At 36.0% G+C, this 24,981-nt stretch overlaps 2 protein-coding genes across 2 annotated transcripts in view; one reads left to right on the top strand and one right to left on the bottom strand.

Moving 5' to 3' along the window:
* Positions 1-24,981, bottom strand: part of ZNF609 (zinc finger protein 609) — a 201,783-nt gene that overhangs the window by 120,206 nt on the left and 56,596 nt on the right.
* LOC101907658 (large ribosomal subunit protein eL22-like) lies at positions 20,701-21,166 on the top strand. The gene has a single exon (XM_010809295.4). It carries the CDS (start codon positions 20,716-20,718, stop codon positions 21,103-21,105), a length of 390 nt encoding a protein of 129 aa, XP_010807597.1. The 5' UTR covers positions 20,701-20,715; the 3' UTR covers positions 21,106-21,166.

Here is a 24,981-nt window from a genome sequence, read left to right on the forward strand (position 1 = left end):
CATATATCAATGAACACTCAAAATTGAATTTCAAAAATTTACAATAGCATCAAAATGTGAAATACTTAAGAATAAAGCTGACAAAAAAGTACAAAATCTATACACTGAAAATAAGACTACCAAGAGAAATTACAGAAGACCTAAAATAAATGAGAGATATACTGTGATCATGGATCAGAAGACAATATTGTTAAGATGCCAGTTCTCCTCTAATTTATCAATAGATTCAATGGATTCCCAATTAAAACTACAGCAGGCTTTTTTTTTTTTTTAAGAAGTGGACAGATTCTAAAATGTAGAAAATCAGAGGGCATAAAAGAGCCAAAACAACTCTGAAAAAGAACAAAGTTGGAGGATTTATACCACTTGACTTCAAGATTTATTATAAAGTTATAGCATTTAAGACAATGCAATGTGGCATTAAGATATACAACCACACATGTATGATAAATGGTTAGCTGATTTTTGACAAACGTGAAAATATAGTTCAGTGGGAAAAAAGAAGTCTTCAACAAATGGTGCTAGAGCACTGGACATTCATAAGTAAAAACAAATACTTTGATCTACACCTTGTACCATATACAAAAGTTAACTCAAAATAGATGAAAGATCTAAAATATAAAACCTGAACTATAAACCTTCTAGAAGAAAAAAGTAGAAAATATCTTTGTCATCTTGGTTTAGACAAAGATTTAAGATAAGACACCAAAAGCTGCTGCTAAGTCACTTCAGTTGTGTCCGACTCTGTGCGACCCCATAGACGGCAGCCCACCAGGCTCCCCTGTCCCTGGGATTCTCCAGGCAAGAACACTGGAGTGGGTTGCCATTTCCTTCTCCAATGCATGAAAGTAAAAAGTGAAAGTGAAGTCGCTCAGTCGTGTCCAACTCTTAGCGACCCCATGGACTGCAGCCTACCAGGCTCCTCCGTCCATGGGATTCTCGAGGCAAGAATACTGGAGTGTGGTGCCATTGCCTTCTCCAACCAAAAGCATGACCTATTAAAGAAAGTATTGATGAACTGAACAATAAAATGAAGAATTTCTGTTTTTGTTTTTGTTTTTTCCATGGTTTCTAACACTTAGTATATTTCCTAGAAGAATTAGCTTTTTTCCCCCCAGGTCAGATGAAGGATTTTATTTTATTTTTAATTGGAGGATAATTGCTTTACAATGTTGTGGTTTCTGCTGTACAACGCAAATCAGTCATTGTTGTTGTTCAGTCCTGTCCAACTCTGCAACCCCATGGACTGCAACATGACAGCCTTCCCTATCCTTCACTATTTCCTAGAGTTTGCTCAAACTCATGTCCATTGAGTCCACCTCATCCTCTGTTGCCTCTCATAAGTGGCTCAGATGGTAAAGCCTGCAGCGCAGGAGACCCAGGTTCAATCCCTGGGTTGGAAAGATAAACTGGAGAAGGAAATGGCAACCCACTCCAGTACTCTTGCCTGGTAAATGCTACAGATGGAGCCTCGTAGGCTACAGTCCATGTGGTCGCAAAGAGTCAGACACAACTGAGTGACTTCACTTTCATATATATATATATATATATATATATATATATACTCTCCCTCCTGAGCCCCCCTCCCAGTCTCATCCCATCCCTCTAGGTCATCAGAGCCCTAGGCCTGGGCTCCCTGTAGGAATTTCTGTTCTCTTATCACAGATTAGAGAATGAAGAGACAAACCAGACTGGGAGATAAGACTTCAAAATCAGATACATGATAGAGAACTTGTATCCAGAATACATCAACAACTCTCAAAACTGAGTTGAAAAAAATTAAAAAATAAGCAATAGATTTTTAAGAGAACATTTCACTAGAGAAGATATATAGATAGTAAATAAATAAATAAATACATAAGCAAATACCAAGCAAACAAACAAAAAACAAAAAGCACCCCCCTGCCCCCCGGCCGAAAAAAAAACCCAAACCAAACTAAGTGTTAGCAATGTTATGGAGCAACTGAAACTCTCAGACTGCTGGTAGGAATGTAATATTGTATAACCACCTGGCAAACTGATTTGGTAGTTACTTAAAGAATTAAACATATACTACAAAGTAACCCAGCCATTCTAACCCTAACAACTTACTCAAGAGAAACAGAAGCATCTCTCCATACAAAGACTTGTACTTGTTCAGGGTTGCTTAATTTGTAACAGCCTAAATCTGAAAACAACTCACATAAATGTCCAGTAACAAGCTGGATAAATAAATCATGGTATACATTTTATACAATGGAATATTATTTTGGAATAAAAAGGAATAAACTGTATATAAATGCAATTTCAAATTATTAATTCTGACAGAAGCTAGACCCCACCCCCGAAAGAGAATACATTCCATTTAAATAAAATTCTAGAAAATGCAAACTAATGTATACTATTGGTAGGTCCATGGTTGCCTGGTAAGAGCAGAAAGAGATGAAGAGCAAAGAACAGGCTGGGAGGAAAAGATTACAAAAGGGCACCAGGAAGTTTTTTTGGCTGATGTTTATCTTCATTATCTTAACTGTTTCATATATGTGTGTGTGTATGTATATATATATATATATATGTATCTCTCACAGATATATATGTGTGTATATCAAAGAATATCACTATACACACTGAAAGTAAAAGTATTAGTCACTCAGTCATGTCCAGCTCTTTGTGACCCCATGGACTGTAGCACGTCACGCTCCCCTGTCAATAGGATTCTCCAGGTTAGAACACTAGAGTGGGTTGCCATTTCCTTATCCAGGACTACACATTAAATATGCATAATTTACAGTATGTTAGTTGGAACAAAGTTATTAAAATGGCTTCCACTCTCAAGAGTAGAACCTAAATATTTGTAATGTACTCCACCCCAACCACTTATTTCCCTGACTTTATCTCCTACTACTTACCTCCTCACTTCTCTTAGATCTAAGTCACAATGACCCCTTTGTTGTTCCCTGAATATGCAGGCAACCTCTCACCTCAGTACCTTTGTACTTGCTATTTTTAATCCTCCAAGGACATTTTCCCTCCAGATATCCTCGTAAGCTTGATTCCTTACCTCCTTTAGGTCATTTATCAACTGTCATCTTGTCTGCTCTTTTCCTTCACAAATCCTCCCCACTTCCTCTCTCTGCTTTATTTTTCCCCACAGCATTCATCACCATCTAACACACCACATATTTATTTTGCTTATTGTCTGTCTCTGTTCACCAGATTATAATTCCATAAAGGTAGGAATTTTTCCTCCAGATTCTTTACCAGTTCTTTAAATCAATATGTCATAGTCTCAACATCTGGATAACTTCTAGGTCTGGCTATGTTTGCACTGCCTTTCTTGCCTTTTTATGAAGCTTTTAATGTCTTACTGAACTAGTACTGTACCTAAAAGAATAGTACAGAAAAACAACATTTTGCTTAGAAATAAGCACATCTATTTCTATCAGGCCATTAAGGTGGGGATGTGAATCAATCTAGTGAGTAAGTGAGCTAGATTTGGGTTTTATTATTGGTTAATTAGCTTTAGTACACCCACTCCAGTGTTCTTGCCTGGAGAATCCCAGGGACGGGGAGCCTGGTGGGCTGCCCTCTATGGGGTCGCACAGAGTCGGACACGACTGAAGCGACTTAGCAGCAGCAGCAGCTTTAGTACATCCTAGGCTTCAAGTTCTCCCAGTGGTGAACTGGCAATTTACCTTGTGTTTGAGTGCAAGGAATAGAGTGCTGGAGAATTTTTCTCAGAATTCTTGCGCCATCCCGTTTTCAGGTGGTCTTGTATACCTGTGCCACAGACAAGGTATCCCTCTGTGTTCTTGCCCAAGACTGCTGCAGCCTGTTATTTGGTGTAAGGATAATGGTGGGAACAGACCACTCTTCCTCCAGTTTCAGTCTTAGGCAGGCTCTGTACATCTGAACCTCAGGGGTGGAGATTACCCCAGTGGCAGATAACCTCTGTTTCCTACACAGTGCAAGATGTATATAGCATATAATTCATGCAGGTATCCTCAAATCATTCAACCCCTATCCCTTGCACTGACTCCCTTGTCTTCCCATGGCGCAACTAAACTCTGCCTTCTCTGCCTAAAAAAGGCTTTTTTGGACAGGAAGAAGCAAAGGGCAGGGAGTTGGGGTTATTTACTAATGTATCCCTATGTGGCACAAAGTAGGCACTCAGTAAGTGGGATAAATTAATTTTATGTTGCAATAAGTATGCATTCACACACATAACCTTACTAACTGTACTGAATTTCTTTTTTTAAAAAAATGCTGACTGTAACCAACATGCTTTCACAACCCACTAATGAGTCAAATCTTCAATTCATGAGAAGGGTGGGGCCTTGAGCAAAGTAAGTGCTATGTCAGTCATACAGAGCCATGGGTAGAGCAGGCCAGTCAAGAAAGAGGAGAGAAGAAGAGATGCGGATAGAAGTGTACTCAGAAGGTATCTAGCTGTACTTTTGCCTTTGGGTGCCCTTATGATTGTCTCCTGAAGCCTTACAGCAACTCTCCCACAGACTTTTGTTAGAGTGGACTTCTTTTCCTTATAGCCCAATTATTCCTTATACAACCTTAATCCAATTATATCACTCAATTTTTTGCTTTTGTTTTGTTTTCATTCATTTTTCTCTTGGGCTATGGAGCAATGTTAGTAAATCTACCTAATCGTTTATCTCACCCAAAAACAAATTTCTGATAACCATTCTTCAGAAGCCCTTCAACACCATGCAGCAAACAACTTATTTCTTCCTCCATGACTCCTTACCCTGAATCTGTCAAACTTTCCCAACCAACCTGGAACTCCCCAAACCGTTCAGTTAATCCCACCTTACCCTCAGCAAATGACTCTGCCACTGAGACTCAGATTTGTATACCCTGTATGACAGATTTGTATGACCTCTTTTAAATTTCTATTCTTTTCAGTTCAAAGTTCCTTTCTATTTTCTCTGCCCCTTCCTATGTTAAAGGAAGACCTAATCTTCCCTTGATGTGACTAAACTATCTAGGCTTTATTCTTTTATTTACGTTATTTTTAAAATATTTCAAACAGGTAAGAATAAACATAAATACCTTGTACCCATCAATAAGTTTTTTTGAATGTTAATATTAGGTCTTATTAGTCCCTTTTTAAAAAAAAATTAAAACATTATACATGTACACTTCCCTCATCCTGTTCCCCTTCATCTGTCCATACCCCAGGTAAAATCACTATCAAGAATTCAGGGGTTATCATTGCCAAGCATAGACTTTAAGCACTTATTTTATACACACACACATACACATATGTATCTATAAACATTACATATTATTGTTAACCAAAATGTTTACCCTTTTTCTTAATACTTTCTTGAGCTCTCCAGTTTTTTTCAACGAGTATGTTATTAAAAAACGTAATCTCTCTGTAAAAAAAAAAGCATTCCTTTTCTTTTCCTCCTAACTACTAAAGTTTCTAAGTGAGTAATCCACACTTTTTTACCACTGCCGCTTTTTTACCACCCACTTCTCTATATCAATGGCACCCCACTCCAGTGCTCTTGCCTGGAAAATCCCATGGACAGAGGAGCCTGGTAGGCTGCAGTCCATGGGGTCGCTAAGAGTCGGACACGACTGAGCGACTTCACTTTCACTTTTCACTTTCATGCACTGGAGAAGGAAATGGCAACCCACTCCAGTGTTCTTGCCTGGAAAATCCCATGGACGGAGGAGCCTGGTAGGCTGAAGTCCATGGGGTCGCTAAGAGTCGGACACGACTGAAGCGACTTAGCAGTAGCAGTAGTCTCTATGTCAACTCTTTAAATTGAGGGTTAAGTACCCCTAGAAGTAAAAACAGTGGGCCAGAAATTAAGCCATAGGATAAAGACTGGACATTTACTTTATACCATATGTAAAAATTAGCTCAGAATTATCAAACACTGAAACGTAAGAACTAAAACTATGAAACGCTTTGACAAAAACATAGGGGATACTAGATTTAGCAATGATTTCTTCACTAGGACACCAAAAGCACAGGCAACAGAGAAAATAAATTGGACTTCATCAAAATTTTAAAACTTCCATGTATCAAGAGGTGAATGGGAGAAAATATTTGTAGACCATAGATCTAGTAAGGGATTAATATCCAAAATATATAAAGAACTCCTACAACTCAATGACAACAAAAAAATTCAACCCAATTAAAAAATGGGCAAAAGATTTGAATAATTATTTCTCCAAATTACATATATGAATGCACAAAAAGCACATGAAAAGATGCTCAACATTATTAGTCATTAGGGAAACACAAAACAAAATGAGATATCACTTTACATATTAGGACAGTTATTAACGAACAAAAACCAGTAACAAATGTTGGTGAAGATGTAGAGAAATCAGAACCCTTGTGCACTGTTAGTATGAATATAAAAAATGATACAGCCATCATAGAAAACAATATAGAAATTCTCAAAAAATTAAACAGAATTACAACATGAGTCAGTAATTCCACTTTTGGGCATTTATCCAAAGAATTTAAAGCAGGGACTCAGGCTAATATTTGCACATACATATGATCATAGCAGCACTATTCACAGCAGCCAAAAGATGGAAGTAATCCAAGTGTCCATTAAAAGATTAATGTATAAACAAAATATGATATATATATATATATGATGAAATATTATTCAGTCTTAAAAAGGAAGTAAATTCTGACACACACTATAACATGGATGAACCTTGAGGACATTATGATATGAAAAAAAAGTTCTCAGTTACAAAAAAATGTGATTTCACTTATATGACGTACTGAAATTCACAGAAACAGAAAGCAGAATGGTAGTTGCCATGAGCAGTGGAAGAGAAAAATTTGGAGTTATTTAATGGACATAGTTTTGCAAGGTGAAGAGAGTTCTTGGAGATTGGGTGCACAAAAAAATGCATTTAACACGACTGATTTGTACACTAAAAAATGGTTTAATTTTATGTTAGGGATGACTTATTACAATGTTTTTTTAATTAAAAAACAAAACCAAAAACACCGAGTATAGACTTTGGATCTAGATTACCTGGCTTTGAATCTTGGCTCTGCCACTTCCTAGCTATGTGACTCTGGGCAAATTACCTAACAGCTCTGTGTCTTATTTCTCAGCTACAGAGGGGATAGCATTAATATCAATAGTACTTATATCATTAATCTGTTGTGGCGATTAAATTAGTAAATATATGTGAACTTCTAGCAACAGTCCTAGCACTCAGTGAGTGCCAGTTTTAAGTGCTTGTTATAGTTATTAGATTCACCATTTTGAAAACATAATTTAATATGGAAGTCAGATCTACAGGCGAAACTAAGTTTCTCCAATGCAAAATTGGATAGAACAATTTGTGCGCTTGTATTCAAGGTTTCTAGGTGAACTCCTGATGTAATGCAGCACTACCATTTACACAAACTGAGGGAAGATATGCATTATATCTTATTTTGTCATTAGGTTTCATTTACAATTTTGAGTAGTTCAAGTAGTTAGTTTTCACAGCTGTGCAGAGAACAAACAATGTTCTAGAAATTTCTCTTCAGGGATTCTAACCAGTACTATTAACTGGGAACACTTACTAACATCTATTGATTCATCAATCTATAATGAAAAGCAAGGCTTAATAGCCATCTGATAAAGTTCTGTTTTTATGGAATCTGATGTTTTACAATGTCCACAAGTAGAATTCCTCAAAAGTAGCACCTTTTCTATTTCCTTTTCTTCACTGATCTCAAACATAATAGTGATCATTTCTAAGCAAGAGGGTAAAACAAACAACTATGCAACTGTGTAATACTATGACCTTTGTTTCCTATTTTGTGTTTGTAGATGCTGAAAAAATTCAAATCTTTTCCTGTGAAAATGGATGTTTTGTGACAAGGGATTAGTGCAGGTTGCTTGGAACCATTTCTAAAAACTCTTTGCAAATAATACAATTAGGTTGGAGACGAAAACAAAGGGAATATGTATCTAAATTTGAGATTATCCTCATCAAAGGATCATTATTGACTGAATAATTAATTCTAAACTAATATTTCTCCTAGTACTTGGTTTTGGGGATCAATCTGACAACCTTCCAGTTTTAATCAAGTAGTCTATACAGGTCCTAAAAACAACATACTTCCTATATTACCCCTACTCCCTTTCTCTACCTCTCTTTTCTCCAAAGCCCTGTTCACTCTAAATAGACCAAGAGGCAGATTTTCATGCTTAATATTTTACTGTGTATTTCTCCAACAAGAAAGTAGTCAAAACAGGTTTTTTCATTTTTTTTTTTTAACTATTTTGTTCTCTAGTGTATCCCAAGTACCAAAACAGTACCTAGTACCAGGTGGGCACTCACTCACTAAATATTAATATTTGTCCAATGAATGTATTGGTAAACAGCTTTACACATGGCCAGAGGAACTGCCAATATCAACTGATGTAACCTGGTTTTAGGAAGTGCTTCTTTTGGGCCAGAGTCAAATTCCATTGTTCTTTAGAACACAGGGCCTTTCTTCTAAATTTTCAAAAGCAAAAGAGCCTTCTTTACTATCTGCCTTGCCAATTCTACATATTATTATTACAGCAACTCTATTTATCCACTTCACATTCATGGTTCACACTTCAATTATCATCCTAAAATGCTTGCAAAGGCCTAAAAAGATAAGATTTTCAAATATCCAGAAAATTAAACAAGTCCAAAATCCAGATCTCATCTTACTGCCTAAAGTTAAATAAGGTAAATGTAATAGTAATACTATGATTGTCTATGTAGGAAATCTAAAAACAAAAATACACACACAAAAAGAAAAAACTGCTAGAAGACTTAAATGACTCTGATATAGGGTCATATACAAAAATTACTTGCATTTCTGTGTACTAGCAACAAATAAATGAAAAATGAAATTTAAAACATACCATTTAGAACAGCATCAAACATTAAAATCACAATGAAATACTACTTCATATCCACTAGAATGCTACAATGAAAAGAGAGATACCAAGTTTTAGTAAAGATATGCAAGAACTAGTACTCTCACACATTGCTGGCCACAGTATAAAATGGTGCCACTTAATCGTTTGCCTGTTTGTTATAAAGTTAAATTACACTTACCATATGACTCAGTTAATTCCATTTTTAGGTATTTATCCAAGAAAAATGAAACCCATAAAAAGCAATTCACAACTTTATATAATTATAAAAGCTCAATGCTAGAAATAACTCAAATTTCTTCAGTTAGTGAAAAAACAAATTTTGGTATATCCATACAATGAAATAATACTCAACAATAAGACAAGAAGAAGAAAGAAACTGCTAATACATGCAACAACAAGAACAAGTTTCAAAGATGTCATTCTGAGAGGAAGAAGCTGAACACACAAGAATAAATTCTATATGGTTCCTTACAGGCAAAACTAATCTATAGAAATAGAAATCAGATTAGTGCTTGGTTGTGGGGAGGGGGCCGATTACAAAGGGAAACAAAGGAACTTTCTGAAAAAATTAAAATGGTCTACAACTTGGCTTGGGTGATGGTTAAACAGATGGAATCATTTGTCAAAAATCATCTGTCTGTATAACTAAAATATATGATTTTTATTGTACGGATATTATACCTCAACAAACAATTTTAAAAAGTCCTGATTATCTGGATCCTCTTCTCACCATACCAGTCCTTTCCCCTTTTATCAGGCAGCTTTGGTTGCAAAAGAATCAGCTGAAAGTACCTCTAGGAATGACGCAAAGGCTTTAAGAAAGAAGTGGATTTCTAGTCTCACTTAATCCTGAAAACAGCCAGTCTTAATCTCTTTTACCTGCTAATCAGAGTGGCAGAAACCACAGGTACAGAGGTCTCTCATAACAGGGAAATCATAGCTTTCTGCAAGTGTTCAACACTTAGGCACCACCCTGAGATACCCAGCACAACACCTACAACTCGATGGGCCAACAGCAGAGAAAGAAGCACTGACTGGCAATCTGGAAACGGAAAAACAACTGCCCTTAAATAAATCATGTACCTGCTCTGTATTCCTAGCTCATGGCTTTCGTGCGAGACTGGTAAGAAGAGGTTTGTTTGCTGACAGCTTAGAGGATTTATGAGAGGGGATTAGTCCTGACATTGCTGTTGAGAAAACTGAGCAAAGTATGACAGTGACCCATGGCCTTGTAAAGGGGTTTCAGATGATGCAGGAGAAGAAACCACGCCTTCATTATAACCAAAAGAGAACGCTGCCTGCTGTTTCAATACAAAGGAATGAAAATCAGCCTGAAAAGAGAACTTTCAACACCATTTGTCTAAAATTTACTTTAATCACATTCTGCATGAATCTGGATACCAGAAATCAGTAAACGTATAGAGCGCACCAAATTATATTTCAGCAGGCCCCAAAGTGCTTTCAAATTCTTTGATTTCATTGGACTTTGGGTCTAATTAATATTACTTAAATGGGCTCAAAGCTCAAGTTGAAAACCTGTCTGCTTCATTGAAATTTTTTTCTTTTTAACATGAATGACATTCAGTCATTGAGCAATGACTGAATTCAGTCAATGAACATTTATGGAGTAGCTACTTGGAAGCAGATGCTGTGTTAAATAATATGAAGCCTAAGATAAAGATAATACAATACCTGCCCTCAAACAAACTTACAGTCTCGGTGGAAAAGAGAATTAGATCTTATAATATGGTGTGATAAATGCTATAACACAAATAAATATGAGGTCTTGGAAAAAACCCTCCAGAGTAAAACTTCCACTGATTTGTGAAGCAGACTCAGAAGTTATTTGATCAAAAATGGAAGAGAAAAGTATTCTAGGCAGAGAAAAAAATTATATACAAAGGCACGACTGTATAAAACAATAGGAGGTATAAACCCCCATGGCATGTCTAGGGAAATGCAAGTATTTTGGTATGTCTGAAATAGAGGAAAAATCAGAGATGGGATTCTGAAGGACTGTAGGTCTTAGAGGAAAAGAGAGGATATTTTCAAGTGGAGTCATTCACAGGACTTCTGACTCTGGATAAGTGAAAAGGAGACAATCTAGGACAATTTACTTTTTCAGATTCAACAACTGAATGGATATGCATTAAGCATCACCAAGATATAGAATACTACTAGACAATCAAGTTTAAGTAGAAAGATATGTTTTAGATATGTTGATTAAAATATAATGAGTACTAGACTATAGTACATGGAACCTTGAAAAGTGACAATATTTAAATTCTATTCAGAATTACAGGGCTGACATTCCATTAATGATGTGAAAAATAACAGAGAGGAATATTAAGTTAGGAATAACATTCTCATAGATGTAAGAGCCTGAAATAGGTTATCATTTCTTCATCCATTTCTCAAAAAAACTACGTGTAAAACAATTCCAGTGAATTCTGGCAAAAATTATATTTCAAATTTTGCCCAAGAGACCTATAAATAATGCAAGGCAAGTTCAAAGTCTGAGAAAGGATAGCTTTAGACCACTATTAAGCTTCCCTAGTCTCATATAGCATAGAAAATATATACTGGGGGAATAAGTTCTGGGCTCACCTTTCTCAGGAGAGAAACAATCTAAAGAGAAGAAATAAACTGATGAGAAAAAAAGTCACAGTTCACTAAATAGCAGGACCCAAAAGGCTAGGGCAAAGAGAAGAGATTCCATCTGGACAACAATTCCCTTTCCATGAAATCAGTTATCATCCCAGTGTAATGCATTTACAGTATTCCAATCCACCAAGTATTCTCCTTCCAAAGAAATGCAGCTCTTTTCTACTTTTCCATATATCCTATTTGATAAAAAATAGGAAGGAGAAAAAACTGGATTTTGTTTCGCTGCTAGACTTGAGTTTTTTAAATCTATATTTAACAAACATCTGTCTCCATACAGATTAATGGCCTATTCTAGATTACTAAACACAAAGCCATCAAATATTGACAAAAAGAAAAGAGGTAGTTAGCATCAGTGTTAGATTGCTTTAAATTAGAATCTTTTTTAAAAAACATTTAAAAAAACTGAACCATAGTTAATTTACAATGTTCTGTTAGTTTCAGGTATACAGAAAAGTGATTCAGCCACACACACACGCCCCTATTCTTTTTTCAGATTCTTTTCCATTACAGCTTGTTTGTTATATTACTTTAAGACATTTAATATAGTCCCCTGTACTATACAATAGGTCTTTGTTGTTTATCTATTTTGATATAGACTAGTGTATAGCTGTTAATCCCAGACTCCTACTTTATCCCTTCCCCTGTCTTTTCTTTGGTAACCAGATTTATTTTCTATGAGTCTTTGTTTTGTAAATAAGTTCACTTGTTTCATTTTTTTAGATTCCATATGTGATACAGATTCCATATAAGTGCTATCATATGATATTTGTCTTTCTCTATCTGACATACTTCACTTAATATGATAATTTCTAGGTCCATCCATATTGCTGCAAACGGCATTATTTCTTTCCTTTTTATGGCTGAGTAATATTCCACATCTTTATCTATTCATCAGTCAATGGACATTTAGGTTACTTCCACATTATGATTATTATAAATAGTGCTGCTATGAACACTGGAGTCCACATCTCTTTTCAAATTAAGAGTTTTGTCTGGATATATGCCCAGGACTGGTATTGCAGCATCATATGGCAAGTCTGTTCTCCACAGTGACTGCTCCAATTTACAAAGTAAATTGTAAACAGAATCTCCTATTTTGACCAGCCTTCTCTCCTGCCTTCAAATCTGCATAAAGCCCTGCATATTCCTACCTCTCCAAGAACATACACTCTAGGGAAGAAAAGATGAGGATGGGGGAAGATAAAATAATTTTTCTGTAATGAATTATAAGGCCTAGGAGAAATGCAGAGAGCTAACACCACAAACCAACTGGTAATAAAAATCTTCTCTTTACAGACAAAACTAAAAAAAATTAAACTCTCCAGCCTCTGCCTACAGTCAAATTTACTAATAAACACTGATAATCTAATAAACCAACCTATTAATATGAACTAAAGCAAAAGCCTTTGTTTTGATATAAATATCAAAAGCAGTATTTTGATGAAGAATCAAAATTTTCCAAAATTTAGAAATGTCAATATGGTAATATCTTGTGTTCTATGTTGACACATAGCTTAGAGATCTAACAGTAGATCATAACATAATGCTTAAATACCTCAACATTAGAAACATTTCTGAGAGAAATATAACCGATCTGAAAAAAATTTTCACCTCCTACTGTAACAAAGGAATATTAACCTAACCAGAACACTGCTCTAGAGTACCACTCTCAATTAGGGTGATATCATCCCTGAGGAGACAAAAAAAAAACAAAAACAAAAGATATTATTGTAACAGTCTGTGTTCCACCAAGGCATCAATATACAAAGAGATAGCAATCTCTGGTATTAAAATATCATGGAGAGGAAGGCAAGTAGGGAAAAAAGTATCAAAAAAGGCTCCTTAGGAAACAATCATGAAGAAAAAGGTTGAGAAATACTGTTTACAAACCTATTCTCCAATGGGCCAAAGAGTAAATATTCTAAGCTTTGAAGACTGTACAGTCTGTCACTATTCAATTCTCCCACTGTAGCATGAAAACAGCCATAGATGATACATCAAAGGGGTAGGTATGGCTGTGTATCAATAAAATATTATTTATGGACAATCTGAATTTGAATTTCCTATAATTTTCACATCACAAAATATTTTTTATTTTTTTCACCATTTAAAAATGTAAAAATCAACCCAAATGTCTATTAACTGATGAATAGATAAATAAGATGGGATATACCCACACAATGGAATACTATTTAGCAATAGGAAGAAGAAAGTTTTGAGACTATAATGTGAATGACCTTTGAAAACATTATGCTAAGCGGAAAAAGGCTAGTCCCAGAATATCACATATTTACTGTATAATTTCATTTATATGAAATGTCCAAAATAGGTAAATATATACAGACAGAAAGATTAGTGGTTACCTTGGGTTAGTGGCTAGGGTAGGGTGAGGGTTGGCAAAATGGGTCTGAATGCTAAAGGGTACTATGCTTCTTTTAGGGGGTGATCAGATCAGATAAAATTAGATAGTGGTAAACTATTCTGTGAATATATTAAAATCATTTAATTGAATGTTCTAAATGGCTGAAGTTTATGTTATGTGAATTATATGTCAATAAAGCCGTTTTAAAAAAAAAAGTTAAAACCATTCTTAGCTCAGGCTACAAAAACAGGCAGTGTCTCTGATTTGGCCTGTAGTCTGTGGTCTGCCAACCACTGTTAGAGATATAGCAGTTTAGTAAATATGATCTTAAGGGAAGTAAATATAAACTAACATCTCAGATATCAGACATTCTGATTAAAAGAAGAAAGATTTTTCATAGCCCTGTAGGAAAAGCAAATGCTACACACAGCCAGTCTACCCTAAGAACTGCTCTTTAGGCTACCATTCACACTCAATAAACCAGACAGATACTCAAACCTCACAGGGTATCAGAATCTTTAAGGGCTAGGGGGCTTAAGACAGACAGGTTGCAAGGCCTCACTGCTAGAGCTTCCAAGATGGTAGCTCTGGGATGAAAATGGAAATCTGCATTTCTCACAGGCTTCCATATGATGGTGACATTGTTGATCTGGGGCCCACACCCTAAAAACCATGGCCCTAAACTAATGGACTATACTAGTGAAATATTTACTATTGTTATATTTCAGTCCTATACCAGATACAAACATTTAAGGAAAAGTGAAGATATACCTTCTTTTATTCACTCCAGTAGATCTTGATTTCTGACTCCTAAAGCACTATAACAAATATTTTCTTTCAATGTGAAGTATGGCTATATGTAATCATAAAACCTCTTCTTCCTTCCTTAAAACTAAAGCTCGCTCTTCAGAAACCATCAGAGCCCGAGGTATATTTTGGGGGGACACGGTACACAGGCAAAGCTCTCAGTGTTTTCCACAGGTTTATTAATACTATTTTCAAAGACAGTCTAGGCAGCAAAAGGAGGTGAAACAAAAAGAACCTAAACCAAAGAATCACTTAGAGCACAATCTCAACTGAAGAATCATGACTTTACCTACAGAAACAAGAACCTAGGGACAAGACCCATGGAGCAAGGAAATACAAAGTTCTACTGAACACCCTGCACCTTTTCACCTTCCTCCATCACCATTAAAAAGCATTACAGAAAAGGAAAAAAATGCATAACAGAATAACTCATGCTGAAAAATTCCAAATAATTTATGTAGCTACTCTGTCCTCAAGAAGGGACAGCAGTTGGACTTTTGACTCAAATGTGTGCTATATAGGGTGACTTTGGTCAAAAGACTACAGAAATGGGGAGACGGGGAGTAACTTTACAGTGGAAAAACCTGACAAACCCTATCTCAGCTAGGGGAAAAAGGTCATCATCAACAGTGATAAATCATGTAAACAGTATTACCTTTGAAGTAATGGGATGAAAATGTTACTTTAGCGCTCTGGTCCTTTCCCAAATCTGTAACTCCAGTCTAATCTTAAGGAAAAATATCAGATAAATACCAGCTGAGGGGCATTCTATAAAATTTGACAAATTTTTCAAGGTCATGAAAAACAAGGAAAATCTGAGAAATTTCCACATCTGGAATAATTAGAGGAGGAGACATAAAAAACTATATGCAATGTGATCTCCTGGATGGGATCCTGGAACAGAAAAAGGACATTTGGCAAAAACTAACGAAATCTGAATAAAGTAAGAAAATTAGTTGATAACAATGTTTTAATACTGCTTCAATAAGAACAATAAATATACCATATAAATTATTACAGAAGATGTTAATAGTAAAGGAATCTGGGATATATAAGAACTCTATACTATTATCAATTTTTATGTAAATCCGAAAATGCTCTAAAAGGTAAAGAAAGAATCATTGAAAAAGAAGGACCCCAAAACAAATCATATTTGACCAAGGTATCTTAAAGCTTTTGTATAAACAAAATAAAACAAACATATCAGAACAACTGGACAATCCTAATGTCCATGATAACTCTGAGCTAAAAAAAATCTTAATTCTTCTCACAACTCCAAGGAGCACTTAGAGGAAATAATTTATTACATCTTAAAAAAAATTTTATAGAGCCCAATTACAAGCCAGACATTGGAGATACACAGATGAGTAAGAGTCCTGCTGCTGCTGCGTCACTTTAGTCGTGTCCGACTCTGTGTGACCCCAGAGACGGCAGCCCACCAGGCTCCTCTGTCCCTGGGATTCTCCAGGCAAGAACACTGGAGTGGGTTGCCACTTCCTTCTCCAATGCATGAAAGTGAAAAGTGAAAGTGAAGTTGCTCAGTCGTGTCCGACTCTTCGCGACCCCATGGACTGCAGCCTACCAGGCTCCTCCGCCCATGGGATTTTCCAGGCAAGAGTACTGGAGTGGGGTGCCACTGCCCTAAGAGTCCTGGTCCTTATCAAATAGCTCATAGACTGGGATGGGGGAGGTAAGAGAGGGGAGGGAATCAGACAAAAACAAAAATTACAATAGAATAAAACAAATCAGTGCCACAATAAAGTGCAAAACAATCCTGGGAGCAAAGAAAAAGGATACTCATTTGCAATCTGTTTGCTGGAGAAGAACAGGCCTCAATTAATCTTTACTTTTATCTGGACAAAGTCAACTATAAAATACATTAATATTTACTTAATCTCCAAAGAATACAAACAGCTCATGCAGCTCTATGTCAAAAAACAAACAAACCACCAAATCAAAAAAAAAAAGAGCAGAAAATCTAAATAGACTTTTATCCCGAAAAGACATATAGATGGCCAAAAAGTAAGTTGTTCAACATCACTAAATTATCGGAGAAATGCAAATCAAAACTACAGTAAGCTTCCTCATAGTGATCAGAATAGCCATTATCAAAATGTCTATAAACAATAAATGCTGGAGAGGATGTGGAGAAAAGGGAATCCTCCTACACTGGTGGGAATGCTGGTGGGAATGTAAATTGGTACAATCATTATGGAGAACAGCATTGAGGCTCCTTAAAAAACTAAAAACAAAACTACCCACTATCCAGCAAACCCACTCCTAGGCATATATCCCAAGAAAAACATAATTTGAAAAGCTACATGCACCCCAATGTTCATTGCAGCAATATTTATAACAGCCAAGACACAGAAACAACCTAAATGTCCATCTGCAGAGGAATGGATAAAGATGTGATGCATACACAACAGAATACTACTCAACCATAAAAAAGAATGAAATAATGGCATTTGTAGTAAATGGATGGATCTAGAGATTTTCATATTAAGTGAAGTAAATCAGACTGAGAAAGTCAAATATATTATTTCACACATATGCAGAACCTAATTTTTTTAAATGATATAATTGAACTAATTTACAAAATGAAAAAAGACTCACAGATTTTGAAAACAAACCTATGGTTACCAAAGAGGAAATGTCGGGGGAAGGATATCAGGGGAAGGGATAAATTAGGAGCTAGGGATTAACATACACACACAACTATAAACAGAATAGATAACCAACAAGGATCTATACAGTAGTTCCACAGAGAACTCTACTCAATATGCTGTAATAACTTATATGGGAAAATAATCTGAAAAAGAACAAAAAAAATTCCTTTTTTTAATGCATATATGTATATGCATAACTGAATCACCATGCTGTACAGCCAAGACTAACAGAACATTGTAAATCAACTATACTCCAATAAAATTATATACATTTACCAAATAAAGAGAGAGAAAGCTCCAACATGCTCCCTGAGGCTTAGGATAACTGATGAACAGATTATTGGTTATCAAGTAATTTTAGGGAGTATAAGCTTCGAAAATAAATCATGTATCAAACAGCTTTTTTTTAAAGTTTGAGAAAGAGACAGAGAAAGAGAAAGAAACAGTGAAATCTCCCTGTCCTCAAAAAACTTTATTTATAGCTTTTAAGTGAACTTGAAAACAAGAAATTCTGAAAAAGTAAATGTCTACATATTTTTCCATAGGGAGACTTGTAACACTCATATATAGTCATGAGAAGTGCTAACAGTGAAAGCACAAACTTATCTAGTTTCCTTAATATATAGTCATAATCACTGCCCTCTTTTCCTATTCCTAACATCCCCTTCCCCATTTCACCTAGTTTGAATTAGGGGTGACAATAATTCAAAAGTTCTCAGTGATGATAATTAACAATACAGGTATAAGACTTATAACTCTCTAAACATTTCTTCTTTCTATCCAAATTCTACCCACTATTTGAGTCCCACTTTCTCTATAAATCAGTTTCCTCATACCCTTCCACTGATCTTTCCTTTCCTTACATCACTTCTAATCTGTGTTACATAAGCTATCAATTTCCTGTTAACATAGATCTACTATTTCATGCGTTATGTCTCTCGGTAAGATGAGCTTCTTTGATATATACTGTGGTTTCCACTCTCAAAATTCACCTACTTACTGTATCTCTCATGGTTGCTCACAGAAACTAATTGTGGCTGATTTGAGCAAATGATGCAAGTGGGTGACTCACAGAACTCCCAGAAAGTCTGAAGAGTAAATCTCAGAAAACAAGTAGGCACAGGAAGAGGCTATACAACCAGAACCATTTACAAAATCGCGCCACACTATCAGTCTGGTAAGGACACCGCTGCTGCCACCCGTGAACCAGTGATGCAACTGGATATTGGATGGTGCTGTCACCAGCACTGTAAACAACCTTCCACTACTCCTGGGCATCAGGGGCTGACTGAAAACACCAGGGGTGACGTCCTCAGCTGGTGAGGCCTGCGTCAGGCCTCAAGCCCTTATTGCTAACAGAGCTAGTAGAGTTAAGCACGTGGCATTTTTTGATTTTACAGTAGACACTGGTCTTATAAGGTGAGGAAATCCCCCCAATGGCTGGAGGTTCAGATAACTGGTAGCAGTAAAAAAGGACAAATGTCATTAGATGTATGAATTATTTCATCTTCCAAAGTATTAAATGCATATTTATATAAAATAATACTTTCTAAATAAAGTTTCTTAGGAGAAAGTAAAAATTACATTTAATCAAAATAACACAAGTATTACAAAAATAAGTAACAACAAGTATTTTATATATGGATGATGATATTTGACCTTTCTTAGTAACCTAAATCTAAATATCAGTACTGTCATCCAGTCAAAGCAGCAGCATTTACACCCAACAGAAGCATAGGGACAAACAATTCTGTACTAAAATGGAGAAGACAGGGAATTCTCTGGCGGTCTAGAGGTTAGGATTCCATGCTCTCACTGCCAAGGGCCTGGGCTCAATTCCTGGTCAGGGAACTAAGATCCCCGTATGCCGCGCAGCAAGGCCAAAACAAAACAAAAGCGGAGAAGACAGATCTGATAAATAAAAAAGTCTAGCAGCTCTCTCACGATTTCATCTATCATTTTAAAAAACTTGCATGTCAGATACTGGAGATGCAGAAAGACGCTTCGAGTCTAATAACAGAAAAAGACATGAAAACTGAATGTAATACAATGTTATGTTACTAAATACTGTCATGAGATGTTCAAAGGAAAGATGCCAGGGTAGGGGACACAAAGTCAGAAAAGGCTTGTTGAAGAGGTATTCTTAAGTATCTTGAATGATGAGGTGGCTAGCACAGGAAAAAAAAAAAAGCAAAGCAGGGAGAGAAGAAATAAAATTAAAATACCACTCTAACACAAGAAAGCCCTAATTCAACTTATTGCACCAAACACTGTTTTAAACAGAGGTGAAAATAAGTTTATACAAATGCATATCAAAAACAAGAAAGATGTCAGTCAAGGTGGAACACTGGGATTTATTTCCCTAAGAACAAATGCTAAAATGTGGATACAGTAGACTGCAAAACAAAAAAAAGTAAAAAACTATTTCCCTCCCTAACCCCACCCACTTGCAATTCTCTCATCAAGAGATGGAATTCAGCTTCTTTACCACTTTAATCTGTGTTGTCCCTGTGATTTCCTTTGGCTAAAAGAAACTGAGGAAGCAAAGCACTGCCAACTCTCTCTCTGGGCACTTTTCAAGAGGCCTGGTACACATCTCACACTTCCTCTTGGAGAGGGGGATAACTACCAAGTGAATAACTCCCAGACAGCCTGCTACAAAATATAAAACCAATGGAGAAGCTGGCCCAGTTGTCCCAACCAAGGTAAGCCAAGTCTGGCCCAGATCACCAGAAAGAAAGAAAGTGAAAGTGAAAGTGAAAGCCGCTCAGTCCTGTCCAACTTCTTGTGACCCCATGGACTATACAGTCCATGGAATTCTCCAGGCCAGAATACTGCAGTGGGTAGCTTTTCCCTTCTCCAGGGGATCTTCCCAACCCAGGGATCAAACCCAGGTCTCCCACGTTGCAGGCTAATCTTTACCAACTTAGCCACAAGGGAAGCCCAAGAATACTGGAGTGGGTAGCCTATCCCTTCTCCAGCAGATCTTGCCGACCCAGAAGTTAAACCAGGGTCTCCTGAATTGCAGGTGGATTCTTTACCAACTGAGCTACCAGGGAAGCCCAGAACCTAGCCTAAATGGCTAACCCTCAGAATTAAAAAAAGAAAAAGCTAAGTAAATAATGGTTGTTTCAAGCCATTAAGTTGGAGTGCTTGTTATACAGCAAAAGGCAGCTGAGGTTACAGGTAACTGAAACAATGGGTTTGGAGAATATGTGGACTGTAAATTTCTAAAATAAAAGGTGTATATTCACTATTATGGAGCTTCTAAAGTAGGGAACTGATAAATAAGAAATTTCAGCTCTCTCTCATGGCGCAGCAAGCCTTCAAGATGGTGCCGAAGAAAGACAAGAAGCCTAAGAAGTCAACCTGGAAGTTTAATTTGGATCTTACTCATCCAGTAGAAGATGGAACTTTTGATTCGGGAAATTTTGAACAGTTTCTGTGGGAGAAGGTTAAAGTGAATGGAAAAACTGTAAATCTTGGGAATGTCGTTCACATTGAACGCTTCAAGAATAAAATCATAGTCATTTCTGAGAAGCAGTTCTCTAAAAGGTATTTGAAGTACCTTACCAAAAAATACCTTAAAAAGAACAATCTTCGTGATTGGCTTCGTGTGGTTGCATCTGACAAGGAGACTTATGAGCTTCGTTACTTCCAGATTAGTCAAGATGAAGATGAATCTGAGTCTGAGGACTAGATGATGCCATCCTTCACAGGGCTTTGCTTGCTAATAAAACTTATTAAGCATACAAAAGAAACATCTTGAAATGGACCTTTAGCTTATCAGTGAATAAAAAACATTACTCTGTATGTTAAACATTCATCTTTATTTAAGTGTATGCTGTTTATATAGTGCTGGCTTTCCTTTAAGACTTTTTTATATTTTTATTGGAGTGTAGTTGATTTACAATGTTGTGTTAGTTTCAGGTATATAGCAAAGTGAATGAGTTATACATAGATATCCACTCATTCTTTTGTCATATAGACCATTACAGAGTATTGAGTAGAGTTCCCTGTAATATACAGTTTTTTAGTTTTATGCTAAGTTGCTTCAGTTGTGTCCAACTATCTGCAAACCCACGGACTGTAGCCAGCCAGTCTCCTCTGTCCATGGGATTCTCCAGGCAAGAATACTGGAGTGGGTTGCCATTTCCTACTCTTATCTGTTTTATGTATAGTAGTGTGTACATGCCAGTGTCAATCTCCCAATGTATCCTTCTCCCCTGTATCCTCTGGTAATCATAAGTTTGCTGCATCTGACTTCCATTTTGTAAATAAGCCTTTGTCCACCTCCCCCCCATCCCAAATACTTTGTATAAGCAATATTTAAATAGCTTATAGCTGGTGGAATTTCAGGATTTATCTAATGTACTGGTCTTACTGATGCCTCAAGTTAAAAGTATATAGCAAAAACACAATTGGGTGTAACTATATAATAAAATATACAGATTTGATCCAAAAAAAAAAAAAGAAATTTCAGATTTCCTCAACAGTGTATTTCAGAAAATGTCCATAGACCTGATATTTAAAAAGTGGGCCAGAGGTACCCTGAAAAGTTTGCTGTTTAGTCACTACGTCGTGTCTGACTCTTTTGCAACCCTATGGACTACAGCCCTCCAGGCTCCTCTGTCCATGGGATTTCCCAGACAAGAATACTGGAGTGGGTTGCCATTCCCTTCTCCAGGGAATATGTCCAACCAAGGAATTGAACCTGCTTCTCCTGCATTGGCAGGTGGATTTTTTTTTTTTTTTTTTTACCACTGAGCCACCTGGGAAGCCCATCCTGAAAAGTGTAAATGCTCAAATATTCAACAATAGAATTGCTAATAAATCGTGGTTTATTATCACAATGGACTACTATGGATCAATCAAAGTGAATAAACTACAACTACATGCAATAACGTATATGACTTTGATAGGTTCCAAAGTGTATGACCCCTGGATTTCCCTGGCAGTCCTGTTGTTGAGGCTTTGCACTTCCACTGCAGGAGGGCCAGGTTCAATTCCTGGTCAGGAAACTAAGACCCTACATGTCAAAAAAAAAAAAAAAGGCATGACTCCCCATTTATATAAAAATACATTGTAGGTGGGAATGTAAATTGGTATAGCCACTGTGGAAAACAATATGGAGGTTTCTCAAAAAAACTATAAATAGAACTCCCAGAGGGACCTCCCTAGCAGTCCAGTGGGTATGGGTTCAATCCCTGGTCAGGAAACTTAAGGCTCACATGCCTCGTGGCCAAAAACATAACAGAGCACTATTATAAGAAATTCAATAAAGACTTTAAAAATGGTCCACATGAAAAAAATCTTAGAAAAAGAACTACCATATGAACCAGCAATTCAACTCCCGGGTACACATCTGAAAAAAATGAAAACATTAGCTTGAAAAGATACACACATCCCAATGTTTATAGCAGCATTATTTACAATAGCCAAGATATGGAAGCAACCTAAGTGTCCCTTAAGAGATGAACAGACAAAGATGAGGTGTATAAATACATACACACACACACACACACACACACACACACACACACACACACAGGACTACTATTAATACTAAGAAGAAATAAAGTTTTACTATTTGCAACAACATATATGGATTGGAGTGTGTTACACTAAGTGAAATAAGCCAGAGAGACAAATACTGTACAGTATCACTTACACGTGGAATCTAAAAAATAAAAAGAACTAGTGAATATAATAAAAAAGAAACAGATTGACATACATAGAGAACAGTGGTTATTAGTGAAGAGGAGTAGAGAGGAGGGAGTAAGATATGGGCAGGGGATTAAGAGGTACAAATTACTATGCATAAAATAAATAAGTGACAAAGATATATTGTGCAACCGAAGGAATACAGCCAGTATTTTATAATAACTAAAAATGGAGCATAACCTTCAAAAATTGTCATTCACTATGTGGTAACATTGTACATCAAATACACTTCAACTAAAAAAAAATTTTAAATAGGCAAAATTAATGTATGCTGTTTGAAGTCAGAATAGTGGTTAGCCTTAGAGGACTTATGACTAGAAAACAGCACAAGGGAAGTTTCCAGGGGCTAGTAATGTTCTGTTGCTTGATCTCCAAGCTAGTTACATGAGTGTGTTCAAATTGAGAAAATTCATTGAACTGTATATTTGTCAATCTGTAAGCTGTAAACTTACAACTAGTGCATTTTTTCTATGTATAATAACATGGTTTTTTTTAGTTATATATTATTCTATATGATTGATAATTATTACCTCTATATACTTACATATATTGTTGTACTCCCAAATGTTGTTAAAAACTTCAAATATACAGAAAGAAGAGTATATATTGGTGCATCATGATTGGTATCTTTACTGATCTGTCCTTCAACTCAAAACTTCTTATCCAAATATACAGCTGTATTGTTGTTTATCCCTAGTCCACCACTTCCTAGTATAAATATAAGCACTTATCAAACCTAAAGAATTCGGGGAGAAAAATCAGAAAAACAGGAACAAGCATGGTTTAACTACTTGTGTACATGACATCTCCCACAGCCCTCACTGGAATTAAAGAGTCTTTCACTCTACTTGGTACCTTCTTTTTTTTTTTTAATTTGCTGTTTTCTTGAAGCAGTTAATCTGATACATGCAGACTGGGAATTGGGTTTCAAGTATTTCATTTACACACAATCAAAAGCAGTTTCTCTTCTAAAAATGAATAATCTAAAATGTAAAGAATATAGCTAGAGTTTGTACGCAGATGATAAGAAAGACTGAGGAGAGGAAAGAAGATAGGGGTTGAATATACAGGCATTCTCTCCTAAAGCAGGGACCTGGGTGGGCAGGGGGCTCTCACTTAGGAAAATTCCAATGGCCAAATTCAAAGGTATCAATTATATTTGTATATTTCATTTCCATATATTCATTCAATATTCACATGTATATACACATATATTTTTTCACATATATTCTGCGTTTTATTATCATTCCAAAGGTTACCATTCTTTGAGTTTTTCTTCTTTATTTGCTAAAATACTCATGCACTTTAGGGCAAAGAAATGTGAGACAACACTGAGAAAATGTGTTTAAACTACCAACATAGGTACAAACACCTACAGAGCACCTAATGATGTCGTCTATGGTATCACATTTCTCCAGCATTGCTATTCTAGAGGAAAAGAAAGGCAATGTTATACTTGTGAAGCTTACATAGGTTCTAATATTTCTCTTTTCATGTTTTAGATTGGAAGAGAACAAAAAATATTCTCTCTATCAATTAAGCCAGAACTGACACAAGACTCTAAACTTGAATAAATGAAGAGATTATGCCATGTTCTTGGGTGGTAAACAAATAATGTATAACGATAATGCAATGGCTTATTACATTATTATAAAGACTGTTTCTCCCTCAAACTAAATTTATAAAGTCAATGTAATTCCATCAATAGCTGAATTGGATTTGAGGAAGAATAAAAAACATTTTGAAAGCTAATCTGAAAAGACTATTAGCACAACTTTTTCCTGTTACAATAGTCTAACTCTTACATGGCTCTGTTATACATTAAAAGACCTTTACATATATTAATGCTTTT

Source organism: Bos taurus, chromosome 10 (assembly GCF_002263795.3).
Source record: "Bos taurus isolate L1 Dominette 01449 registration number 42190680 breed Hereford chromosome 10, ARS-UCD2.0, whole genome shotgun sequence".
NCBI classification, from domain to species: Eukaryota; Metazoa; Chordata; class Mammalia; order Artiodactyla; family Bovidae; genus Bos; species Bos taurus.